Raw genomic sequence first — 12,086 nt, 5'->3', positions numbered from 1 at the left:
TTCTTTTAAGATTTTGGATGAGCATATATCTGTATGGAAATTAAACTTTTACTATTACTAGACAATCTACAACAATGAATGATATCTCAGTAATAAAAATACCAAATCAAGAAATAAGACCTTAACTGTTTATCTGTATGCTGCAATGTTTATGATTCAGATGTTGTGTTTTCTGCTAACAGTAATATATAATTGCATGTTTCTTATGAGGCCAAACAATTAAGACAGTTTAGTAAATCTAAAACAAAACTGTGTCTTGAGATCCTGCAGATGAGAAAAGATAAAAATAAAAATAAAAAATAGTGTATCTTGTTTTATGTAGTGTACATGAACAAGTAAAATTAGATGCAGCCAAAACCAGAGACTTATGTAATTTAATACAGAATGCATGATTTCACCAAGTTTGTAATCAAACATAATCTTGTAACAATAGTATATACTATAAACTTAATCTAAAATACATAAAATGAACTAACAAATTTGAGTAAAAGATTATAGAAACCTAACAGAAAATAGACTATGTAAATATATTTACTATAAACTCTTCATAAGAATTGTTATAAAGTTGTATAATAAGAAAATACTTCTGTGGTACATTTCAAATACAATATATTTTCTACAATTTGCCGCCTTCTGTACAGCATACTTTTTTTAAAACACCACAATTAAGTTGATTGAACTGCTGTTTTCCCGACCAAGCTGTTTACAGAAACTAATATAAAGAAAGTAATATTTTGGAACGTATGGAAATCTCTTTTAAAACACTAGAATATTTAGCAATGCATTTTACAGAAGAAGAGGATTTCCTTCAACGAGGGCTTTTTAATTCCCATTACCAAAGACAGAAAAAATCTAAGAGTTTTGTATAACAACCCATCACCACAGTATCTGAGTGCCTAAAGATGTAGATATGATGCGTTGGCTGAAAGTTTACTCAGATCAACTGTTTGAAAAACAGCCATAATAACTACTACTCCACCAATATTTCTCAAAATGCAGATGCGTGGAGCAACAACTTAGTGAAATAGGTCAAGCTGACACATTGTAAAGTGTTGTCAGCGCTTACCTTTTTATAGGACTGATCTTCTGTCTGCTCCACTTTGCAAATTTGAGGAATTTAACTTTATTCATGCATTTAAGTGTCTGTAATGAGCACCTCCAACTTAAATAAAGATTAGGTGGTATTTTCTAATCCTTTAAAAAGGAGGACATGGGATCTACATATTTAGGCATCTGGGGTACAATAAACCCCCAAAGTGGATAGAATTAGCAAAATAACACTGTATCATGATACCATCTGACATACATGGATTTGGAGGGAGAATGTTTCAGCTTAAGCTAAAGTTAACCTAAAGAGGAATAACTTGTACCCTTGAGCTTCCTCTGAAATGCAGTCCATAGAGAGTTGTGTGGCTACCTGCAAAATCACACATCTATCAGCCAAATCAGAGATCCTAACGCAGAAAAAAAAAAAAAAAGCACTCAGGAGCATTGTGAGAATTTGTGAAACTCTCTAGAAGGCTTCAGGCACATAAAGCAATGAAGGGATGACATGGAGACAAAAATATAATTATAATCTGTGATAAATCTAATCTTGTTCCCACACTGTTTCACGTCATTTAAAGTAAAACTGCATGCATTTCCTTCAGACCAACAATGAAATTTTAAAAACGAAGAAGCATCTCTCAGCATGAATAATTAAGAAAAATCGGTATACAGAGTAGTGTCTGGAAAAAACATTACAATAAATATATATTACAAAAACTTGGTTTAAAACAAATGAAAGTTGCTGGGTATGTCTACACAACAAACTTAAGTTGACCTATGTTAGGTTGACTTACAGCCACTGCAGTAATTACTGAGGTGGCTCATGTCCACACTACCCTCCTTCTGTTGGTGGTGCGCATCCTCAACAGGGATTCTTCCACCATCGCAAGAGGGACAGTGCGGGAGGCTGAGAGCCCAGGGTTCTCAGCTCCCTGTGCAGATCCCTGCTGGGAGCCTGGCAGCCTCTCTGAGGCTCTTGATTCCCCGCTGGGAGTATAGTACCTGCCCGGGCTCCAGATGGGGAGCTCTGTGCCCTGAGTCCAGGCAGCAGCCTGGTGAGGAGCTGGGACCCTGGGGGCAGCAGGGCTGTAGCTGGAACCCCCCACCTGCCCAGGATGGCAGCCTGAGTCAGGCTTTCTTGTCAATTTCAACAGAGAGCCATGAAATTGACAAGAATGACAGCCATCAGCAGATGTAAGTAAAGAAGTGTTTAGACTCACCCTAACTACACTGACATAAGCCATATGCCTTTCTTGTAGGTGAAATTATTGTCAGTGTAGCAGGGCACTTACATCTGCAGGAGCAAGATGGCAGTGTGGACACTGACATAATTCCATTGACCTAACTGGGTGCCTAGAGCAGGCCACTGAGAAATAGTAATGGAGTTACCAATCAAATAATTTACAAATTCACAAGCACTTTAAAGCAAGTATAGTTAAGGACATCATAAATCTTACTGTCCACATAATATAAACTAATTATTCCTTCTAAGCAGGAAGTAAAGTTACTTTATCACAGCACAATGCCCTTAATGCTGATAACCTTAGCTAGTCATTTCCTTGCTTTTAAGGAGGCGATTGGTAAATAGAGTTGTGGGTTAGCAACCTCAGCTGGTTTTTGAAAAGTTTTTCCTCTGGGAACTTCCCAAATGTGTGTGTGTTTCTTCTCCTTAAACTCTCTTTATTGTAAATATTACATGACTAGACACTGGCACAAGGCATCCATTCCCTTTTCACTGGCACTTTTAATACATACCCTCTTCTTTTTCTCTTTTGGGCGGCTGACTGACGCACTATTAACACTGCAAGATTTGCAGGGCACAAGAGGTGACTTGTCAACAGATTATTAAAGAGAAGGAGGGAGCCCCGCTGCTGGACCACCTCCCCCAAAGAGAGCCCTGCCTGCCTCCTGCGGAGCTCCCCTGGCTGGCACGTTGCTAGCGAGGCCTGCCCCCCTCCCTGCCAATTCAGTGCCCGGACAGCTCGGCCCAGCGCCTCGCAGCAAACCGCCCCCGGCGCTGCCTCCAGTCGGGGTAACGGGGCCCGCCCTCGCCCCGCTACGTGTGCGCGGCGGCCCTGGGGGAGGCGGAGGGGCCCAGGGGAGCCTCGCTAAGGCACGTGGGCTCGGCGGGCGCAGGGCCGGTACCTGCCTGCTGCTCTCCTTCCCCTTCGCCTTGGCCGCCATGGCTGCGGGCCGCCCCTCCCGCCCGCGCGTCTCCGCGTTGCCCTGGGAGGCGACGGGGGCGGGGTCAGCGACGGGGCAGCGGCCGGGGGCGCTGCAGGGAGACGAGCGGAGAGCGGCCCGCCCCAGCGGAGAGCCTCCCCGCCCCGTGCGCTTCCCGGTGCCGAGAGTGCGATCCGCCTGGCACCCATCCCGGGAGTGGGACACCCCCTCCTCTGGCCCCAGCACCCATCCCGGGAGTGGGACCTCTCCACCCCCAGAGCACCCCTCTGCTGTGTGTGACATCCCCACCCCCAGAGCACCCACCCCAGGAGTGTGATACACATTCCCCATAGCACCACTCCCCTGTGTGACCCCTCCACCCCCAGAGCACCCACCCTGGGAATGTAATCGCCACACATCCAAAGAACCCAGGAATATGGGACACCCTGCACACACTCCTATAGCACCCATCTATGAGTGTGTGACATTCCTCCTCACATCCCAGCACCCATCCAGGAACATATGACCTCCCCATACACACATAGCACCCATCCAGATGTGTGTAACATCCCTCCCCTCTCCCCCGCGCCCCCCATATCACCCCATCCAGAAATGCTTCCCTGCTGCTGGAGTCTTTGCTTGTGAGGGGGAAAGGCTCTGGCAGCTCCCTGCAATGGGGAAAGTCTCCAGCAGCTAGGAGGCAGTGGGACACTTCACTGCTAAAAATAGCAGTGCAGACATAGGAGCACTGCTTGGGCATGCACACAGCCATGTAAGGGACATACCCACAGGTTTCAGGCACGCCTTTACTTGCTAAGTGGTGTCTTACCACTTACACTGCTATTTATACCTGTGCTAGTAGTGGGCAGAGTTGGGGGAGGTCTACACACCACCTAAAAGAAGGGTGCAGTGTAGACATATCTTCTATGACTCAGTTCCCCCCCCCCCCCGTAAAATGAAGATAATACTACTTCCCCTATTGTGAGGATAAATTCATTAATTTCGTGTAGTGCTCAGATACTATGACAAAGACATAAAAGAAGTAAAATATAAAGCCTCTTGTAGAAATGGTGTACCTATTCAGGGCAAAAGGGCAGGAACAATGGAATCAGTGAATTTATATTTTTTCCCACAGACTTTGCTACGTTCTTAAGATATTATAATAGTTTCTTGTCTTTGCTTTGTATAGCACTGCATTGCTATCTTCTTTGGTCTGCAGACAAAATGAAACAATAATGTTAACTGAAAAGCCTAGTTTTGACTATTTAAATATACTTTTAAGATACTTTGTTCAAAGCAGAAATGTCTAACCTTCAGCATGAAACATAATTATTATTCAGCATATTCAAGGCTGTCAAAAATAACGACAGTCCTTTTCATAAAGAATCTAAAAGATAGACTTATAGAAGATGGGAAATTCAGACCAATGAGTAAGAATTTTTTAATGTAATATTTTAAATACATATTTTTAAAACTATATTTATAAAACTTTTAACATTATTTATCTCTAGCTTTGTGACTAGAAAATTACTTGTCTCATTTGGGACACTGGCTCATTCTTCTTTATTGTATCAAATATAAACTACTTGGCTTCATTTTCAAGGCCCTTCACAGTCAATTCCCATCCTACCTATCATCTCTCATTTTCTATCACGTTGTCAATGGTCACCTCCAATCAGCCCATAATACAAGCCACCTCTGTCCACATGTTAAATTTTCACTCAAACACCTTAGTACTGTCTCCCAGGCTGCTCCTCCAACTTGGGAGGCGCTCCCTGTAAACACTGCAAAGCTACTTCATTGTTCTCCTTCAGCCCTCCTCAAAACTCTCCTTTGCTGTGATGTCTACAAAAAACTAGAGAACGGGTAGGCTGCTGGTATGCTGTTACCAGTGCCTAACACCAATATTGTCTCATTGTTTTCTTGTACTCCCGTCTCTCTTATCTATCTGTTGTCTCTTGTTCCATGCTTAGATTGTAAGTTCCTTGAGGTAGGGTCTGTCTTTTTGTTCTGTATTTGTACAGCACCTAGCACAGTAAGTCCATGATTAGGGCTCCTAGGAGCTATGGTAATACAAATAATAATAACAGCAGTACTCACTTGGGATGTAGGAAACCCAACTTCAAATTGCTTGACTATTCAAATATTTATAAAAGTGGAACAGTTTCAACCGGAGAGATTGAGAGAGACCCACCCCAGAATATTCCATAGCTTAGTGACTGGGGCACTTCTTTGATCCACATCGGCAGAGAGGAAATTGAACCTGGATCTTCTACATCCTGGGGGAGTGTTCTAATCCTTAGGCTAAAGGATATCTAAAACACAAGGACACACAAACTCTCCTACCAGGGACAGGCACCTACCCAGACTTAGGTGCTTAATTCCTTTTGAGAAATGGGGCTTAGGTCACTGTCACATTCTGGGGTGCAATCTGCACCACTGAGGGGTTGTGTCACCACCTGCCCTGCCTTGGGTGCCTTAAATTCTCTGCTGCTGTGGCTCAAAGCCTAGACACCAACAGCCGGCAGACAAGCATGCACTGAGTATCTGCGTTAAGCCAGTGTTTCTCAACCTTTTAAGTAGCAACTACCCCCTAACTTCTGAAAATTTTAATAAGTACCCCAACACTCAATTTTCCACAGGATTTTATATTTACAGACTAATGTGAGCCATATGTTGGAAGAAGGGCTGAATATATAAGGCCGTGATATGACGGATGTCAGATCTAGTGTGGGTAGGGTTACCACCTTTACACCAGGGGTGCACAACTCAAGAAGGTACCTGGGCTAGAGGCGATGTTGGCCAAAGCTAGGAGGCTTTGAGCAGCATGCCAGTGCTGGGGAACATAAAACACTGTGCCAAATTTTATGCCATAGATTTGGGAGGAGAAAGGGGTGAGAGAGAGAGACAGAGAAGGAGGGCGAGAGAGAGAGAGAGAGAGAGACAGGAAAAGAGAATAACTGGTGAAATCTGGGGCTGTCATTAATGTCAATTTCACTGCTCAGCTACAGGAGTGAAATTGACAAGCTTTCTGGGCACTGGGCTTTGAGTCAGGCTGCCACCCAATCCAAGTTGGGGCAGAGGATGCTTCTGTGCCACCTGGGACCCATGGATGTGGGCAGGTGACTGCTGCCTGTCTTCAAGCCGGGGTGCTGGAGGTTGTCCCTCTGCTTGGTGCCAGGGCGCGGGTGGCTGCCACCCTGCTGCGAGGCCAGCTCGCGAGACACAGGAGGCTGCCACCGGGCTCCCTCCTGGGAACTGGGACCCAGTGGGAAGTGGGAGGCTGCCTCCTGCCTCCCCCAGAAGCTAGCAGCTGAGGCCCGCCTCCCAGCTGGGAGCTGGGACCAGGCAGGAAGCAGGGGGCTGCCAGCCGCCTTCCCCAGAAGCTGGGGGCTGCTGCTCACTTCCCAGCTGGGAGCTGGGGCCGGGTGGGAAGGGGGCTGCTGCCACCCGGCTTCCCCAGATATTGGCAGCTGCCACCTCTTCACTCTGTTTTTCCCCGGGTACTCCCTGCCTGTGTCTCACGTACCCCCAGGGGTAAGCATACCACAGGTTGAGAAACTATGCGTTAAGCAACTCTGGCTTAGCACACTGTTTCTAGCAGCCTGCTTGTTACACCCCAGCCACACTTGGGTATCAACTAGCCAAGTGACTCCAGCACACTCCCAGTCCTGAATTTTCCCCAAACCGGGCGCTCTGCAATGTCCAGCCATCTCCTTGACTGTTCAGAGGAATAATAAGGTTTGTTTGCTCCTTTAAAGAGTCAACACCCTGCAGTTTGCCAAATTATAATCACTTCCATTCAGATACAGCACAGAGTTGATTTAGATTAAAATACAAAAAGTTTATTAACAAAGGTTAAGATATGCCAAGTAAAAAATAAAGGTAGAGATGGTTACAAGCTAATAACAGTGAAAAACATTCATCTAAAAGTCTAAAACTGAATCTAGCAAGGTACAGCCTTTGTTTAAGAAGGTTTCTCTCACCAACCACCTTTTGTCCAGCATGGCTGACTATCTCTCAATCAGGACCTTCCCCAAAAGTACAGGGAGCTGGTCCCCCTTTGTCTTCCTAGGTGAGAGATAACTCAGGATTCTTTGCCCCTCTCTTTTATAGTCCAGTGAAGAAGATTACCCCCCACATTGAAGTTCATTCAAACCGTGAGGAAGGAGACGTGGAGTCTGGTAGTAAAGCAAATTCCATGCTGGTTTCCTCCCCTGCTGATGTTTGCCAAAAATACAAATTGATGTGTTTCTCCCTCTGCAATGCAAATGAATGGCCTTTTGATGCATGATTGCCCAATCGACTCTGATGACACCTAGCTGGAGGCATTGGCTTGTCCATTGGCTTGGAGAAACCTGTTTACCCACTCCCCAGACTTGTCTGGTAAACACATTTGGGTTCCACATTTCCTACATATTTATATGGTCCCTTAGGCATTTACTATCCATATACCTTGCAAGAATACTAATGATCAGTGCATTATTGGTTTTCCTATGATACCTAACAAGACACGTTTCAGCTATAGTTTATGACGTTAATGAATTGAGGTAACTGAACTGATCAGGCCAGCTGAAACTCACTACCAGGTACCAATAAGCCCTTGACCCTCTTTCATTGGGATATTATTAGGGTTGCAGCCACACACACTCTTCTTGGCATTACCTACCAGCTAATCTAAAGCTACCTGCTCAGTTTGCTGCCTTTTGTGGATCACATTCTGAAGTGCCTAACTCCCCAAGCATCATACAGGAAGCCTGGATGCCTAATTTCTGACTGTGGATTTCATTAGGGTGGCAGGGTGCCTAACAGTAGGCATTGCAATGATGAGCCTAAGTCCCCTTGTATATTTAATACTTTGGGTGAAATCCTGGGTCCACAGGACTTTTCCTATTGACTTCACTGTGGCCAGGATTTCACCTCTGGTTGCTAACACGCCCAACGATGTGTACTCAACTTCTGTTGAATGATTATTCAGTACCACCAATGTACTTTGTGCTGTACAGGACACAAAAAGACCACTCTTGTCCAGAGGAGCTTACAGCCTTATCTAATACTTAACATTGTTCTTGTTTTCTCCTGTATCAAATTTGTGAATCTTGGCATTGCATTCCTTTAGAAAGAGTTTCTGGGAGATTCGCTTAGAACTAGTTTTATACAACTCTTGACTATCAAGCATGTAGATCTTCTGAGATACCTGTCAGCAAAGTTACCCACATATCTTTATTTTGTGCATCAGGTCTCCAACTTTAGATGCTTAAAATCAATGATACTTAGCGATGACAGAACCCCATGTTGATGGCACACTGCAGTACTACTTGCACATTTACATTACTCCTAATATTTAATACATGGTAAGGGACTAATATGAACTATTGATACTAAATAAATTCATTGTTGGCAGGAAAAAACACAAGTCCCAGGAGATGGATGTCATGTTCTTATAGGATTTTTCCATCTAACTTCTAGGAATTCTATAAACCTAAATTCAGTCCTTGGCACTAGCTATTGAAGTGTTTCGGCTGAGATCAAGAATAGTATCAATTTGTTATTCTCTTTTATCCTCTTGGGGGACTACTCCTTGCAAGAACAGGATGATTGAATCAGTGATCCAACCCGTTTTCCTTCTTTGCAGTTTGTGAGTCATTGAAATTAACACACATCATTGGACAGAACACAGGACTTAGGGCTGTGTTATATACCCAGCTCTGCCACTGGCCTGCTGGGTGATGCTGGGCAACTTATGTCACCGCTCTGTGCCTCAGTTTCCCCATCTGTAAAATGGGAATAATGATACAGCCCTTCTATGTAAAGCACTTTGAGATCTACTGATGAAAAGCACTTTAAGAGCTAGGTAATAATAAATTATCTTTTATTAAATATTATTATTATTTATTACTTCAAATCCTGAAGTTCCTACTACCAAAAAATCCCTATTGATATTAATGGAAGCTTTGTCTGAGTAAATACTGAGTGAAAATTAAGGGGAAGATTCCGTGTTGCACTTGATAGCACAGCACAGAAGGTACAGCCAAGGGTTGAGTGTATAGGGGTTGGAGTGGAAGGGGAGAATCTCTAAGTAATTTGGGATTTTGTCCACTTTGGATAGTATATTGGGATGGTCATATCTTTGACATTGTATGTGATTTGAATTGGCTCTTTCTAGAAGAAGGGCAGACCTAGATTTGTTCATTTTGTAAAAACAATGACAACCTGGAGTTTGTATGTCTTTTTCTTAATCATGCACCGATGGTGCAGATTATAGAAGAGAAGGGAAATATAAAACTAGACCACTTTACTTAGGGGAAATAATCATCTCTGGATAGAATAGCCTATTGTGATGTACATTAAAAAGGAAGAGTGAGGGGAGCATGATTAATTGCTATGTTAATGCTCCTAAGTATGATGATACAAGATCTGTTATTAAAAGTCACAAAGCATTGATGTAGTGCTGTTATCATAGAGGACGGATTTATTACGGAGGGAATGAAACCTGCATTGTTGTGCAATGTTGTTCCTAATCCAGACCCAGGTTTGTATTTGCAAATGGCTCCATATATATATATATATATATACACTTAAATGCTCATTTATGTGCACAAATGTGGGTTTTGTGAGCTTAAACAGTCCATGCAACAATTATGAAGGAGCATCTTAGTTGCCTGCTTTTGAGAATCTATCCATTTATATCTACACATATATTTTGATACAGACTTACTATCTTGAATTAAAAATAAAAGAGGCTTTGGAGCTCACCATTAACATTGCAGATTGAACTCCAGTCTTCCATTCAATAGGAGTTTTGCTTGAGGAAGAATCCAGCATTGGACTCTTGATATTAAATAAGAAAAATGTAATTACTTAACCTTAAACAGCTTGAACCTCCATTTCTTGCACATTGAAAATGTTCACTGAAGCCAATGGGCATTTTTGTTGCAAAAGGAATGCAGGATTGGGTCCAAAACCTACTCATTACCTACCAAATTATCAGAAGGTATATGGAGAATGTTATATTGCATCCAAAAATCACATTTAATGCCACATATTTTCTTTACAGCTTACTTCATGCAGCATTTGTAATTCTGAATAATGTCTTTATGTTGTTGGATTAATATACACATTAAAAGAGGAAGCAATTGCTGCTATAATACTGTCAGATACAGAGTGTTGCACAAATTGTAGGAATTCACAGTGTGTACTCTATAGGGAGCCTAACCAATTCTGTAAAATACTATAAATAATTCTACAAAACACCATGGGATCCAGCTCACTGAACCCCATTCAAACAGATTTCTGATTTATTTTTTTTTGGACGGTGATTGGTATACGTATGTCAGAAGGGTCAGAATTTCTGAGCAGCAAGAAGCTGTTATATAATTGTTTATTCTGAAGCTATAAATCACAAGCTTAGTGGGTAATGGGCAGTTTCCAGTTTGTTCTGACCCAACTAAGGCCCATGTTTTGTACTGAGCATTTTTCACATTATGGAACCTATAATGACAACCTTCAAAAAGTGGCAAACTGCTCAGACACAATGGCAAACCTTGAAACAGCTGCAAAAATCCCAGGAAGCCTAGCCAGAATGTGGGGCATGGCAAAGAAATAGTTTTGTCATACCAGGTCTCTGAACACATCAGTAAACTCTGAAAGATAAGTTCATTTTCCTCCTTGCTCCCAATACTGTACTGTGAATTGTTCTCCCACAAAACACTTGCGATGATACTGGAACCTACAGCTAATGTGAACTGTTGCTGCTCAAGTAGTTCTGTATGCAATACAGACCTGACAGAAAAAGTTCTTTTGTCTATCTTATAGTTTATTAGTTTAAAGGTAAAAAAGAATGGGACTAGGAAGTGGAGAAAAAAGGAACATAAATACATGTAAAACATTCCCTCTACTACTGTACATCCTAATACAAAAATAGCTTAGGCTACACATTTTCTCCCACTTATTACAATTGGTAAATTTTCACCAACTCTCAGATCAGAAAAATATCTCCAACTAGGTCCTTAGCTGCTATAAACCAAATACACTAATTTGCACCAGCTGAGTGTGACTCATAGTTCCTTTGGTTGACACTCTCAGTATTTCAGTTACTTATTTCTAAGATGTTATCTTAAAAAGCTGCAAATGTTGAGAAATCTGAATGCTTGTTACTGTACTTGCAGGAATTATGGCTTCATGTTGCAATCCAAAGTCGCATGAGTAATTCTTATTCACACAAGTAGTCCCACTGAAGTTCCTAAGACTACTCATGGTGCAATGAGTACAATGGTTTATTTTAATATCTAAACATAAAAGGTCATTCTGTGATTACTGGGCAATGTGATCAGAATTATGACAAGGCTGTGTAGTATTGCCCTTCCCCTTTTCTTCCCTGATTCATTTGAGGTTATGGACAGATCTTGATAGAGTACATTAAAGTAAAAGGGTTTCTAACTCAGTAATCAGTCTTGGGAGCACTTTCCTTCTTGGATTCTGAGTTTGAAATACATGCCGTGCAAGCAGATGTTTATAAAGAGCTGCAAGGAGGAGTTAATGTCCATATTCACTCCAAAAAGATTATGTGCTTGCATGTCAAAAATGAATTTGCAGAGCTCTAGAGAGCTTAAATATATCACTGCTAGTAAAAAATAAAATTCATTGAGCAGAGGACAAGAGGCCAGCACATATATTTATATAGAGAATATAAGCACTCCTTTTTTAAACTATACAAACACTCTGCTGTGATTTCATATGGAATTTTCATAGGTTTATTCTAAAAGCAGATCAAATCTTTTCTTTGGATCTGTATGATGTATGCCCAATGTTGGGGCTGACATAAACCTCTCTGAGGGAACTCCAGTCCACCCAAATTCTAGTATTTTCCAAAAATA

The 12,086-nt window shown here is 42.3% G+C and overlaps 1 protein-coding gene across 6 annotated transcripts in view; it reads right to left on the bottom strand.

The window, feature by feature from the left end:
* Window positions 1-12,086, bottom strand: part of CABCOCO1 (ciliary associated calcium binding coiled-coil 1) — a 218,900-nt gene that overhangs the window by 64,203 nt on the left and 142,611 nt on the right. For 4 of the 6 annotated variants that reach the window (XR_010920639.1, XM_067552570.1, XM_067552572.1 and 1 more), the window contains exon 1: window positions 3,193-3,303. The exons of 1 other annotated variant lie outside the window; for it this stretch is intronic. Coding sequence is in view for 3 of the 5 variants with exons in the window: in XM_067552570.1 (XP_067408671.1) it covers window positions 3,193-3,231 (39 nt within the window). In the remaining 2 variants the exon portion in view is untranslated. Of the gene's footprint in view, window positions 1-126; window positions 159-3,192; window positions 3,304-12,086 lie in introns of those variants that run through there. One more of the 6 variants, XM_067552575.1, reaches the window with a different exon arrangement.

Source organism: Emydura macquarii, unplaced genomic scaffold (assembly GCF_026122565.2).
Source record: "Emydura macquarii macquarii isolate MOO-44397 ecotype Brisbane River unplaced genomic scaffold, CSIRO-AGI_Emac_v2 contig_1390, whole genome shotgun sequence".
In the NCBI taxonomy this organism is placed as follows: domain Eukaryota; kingdom Metazoa; phylum Chordata; order Testudines; family Chelidae; genus Emydura; species Emydura macquarii.
The sequence above is the reverse complement of the archived record's forward strand: the minus strand, read 5'-3'. Positions and strand labels throughout refer to the sequence as shown.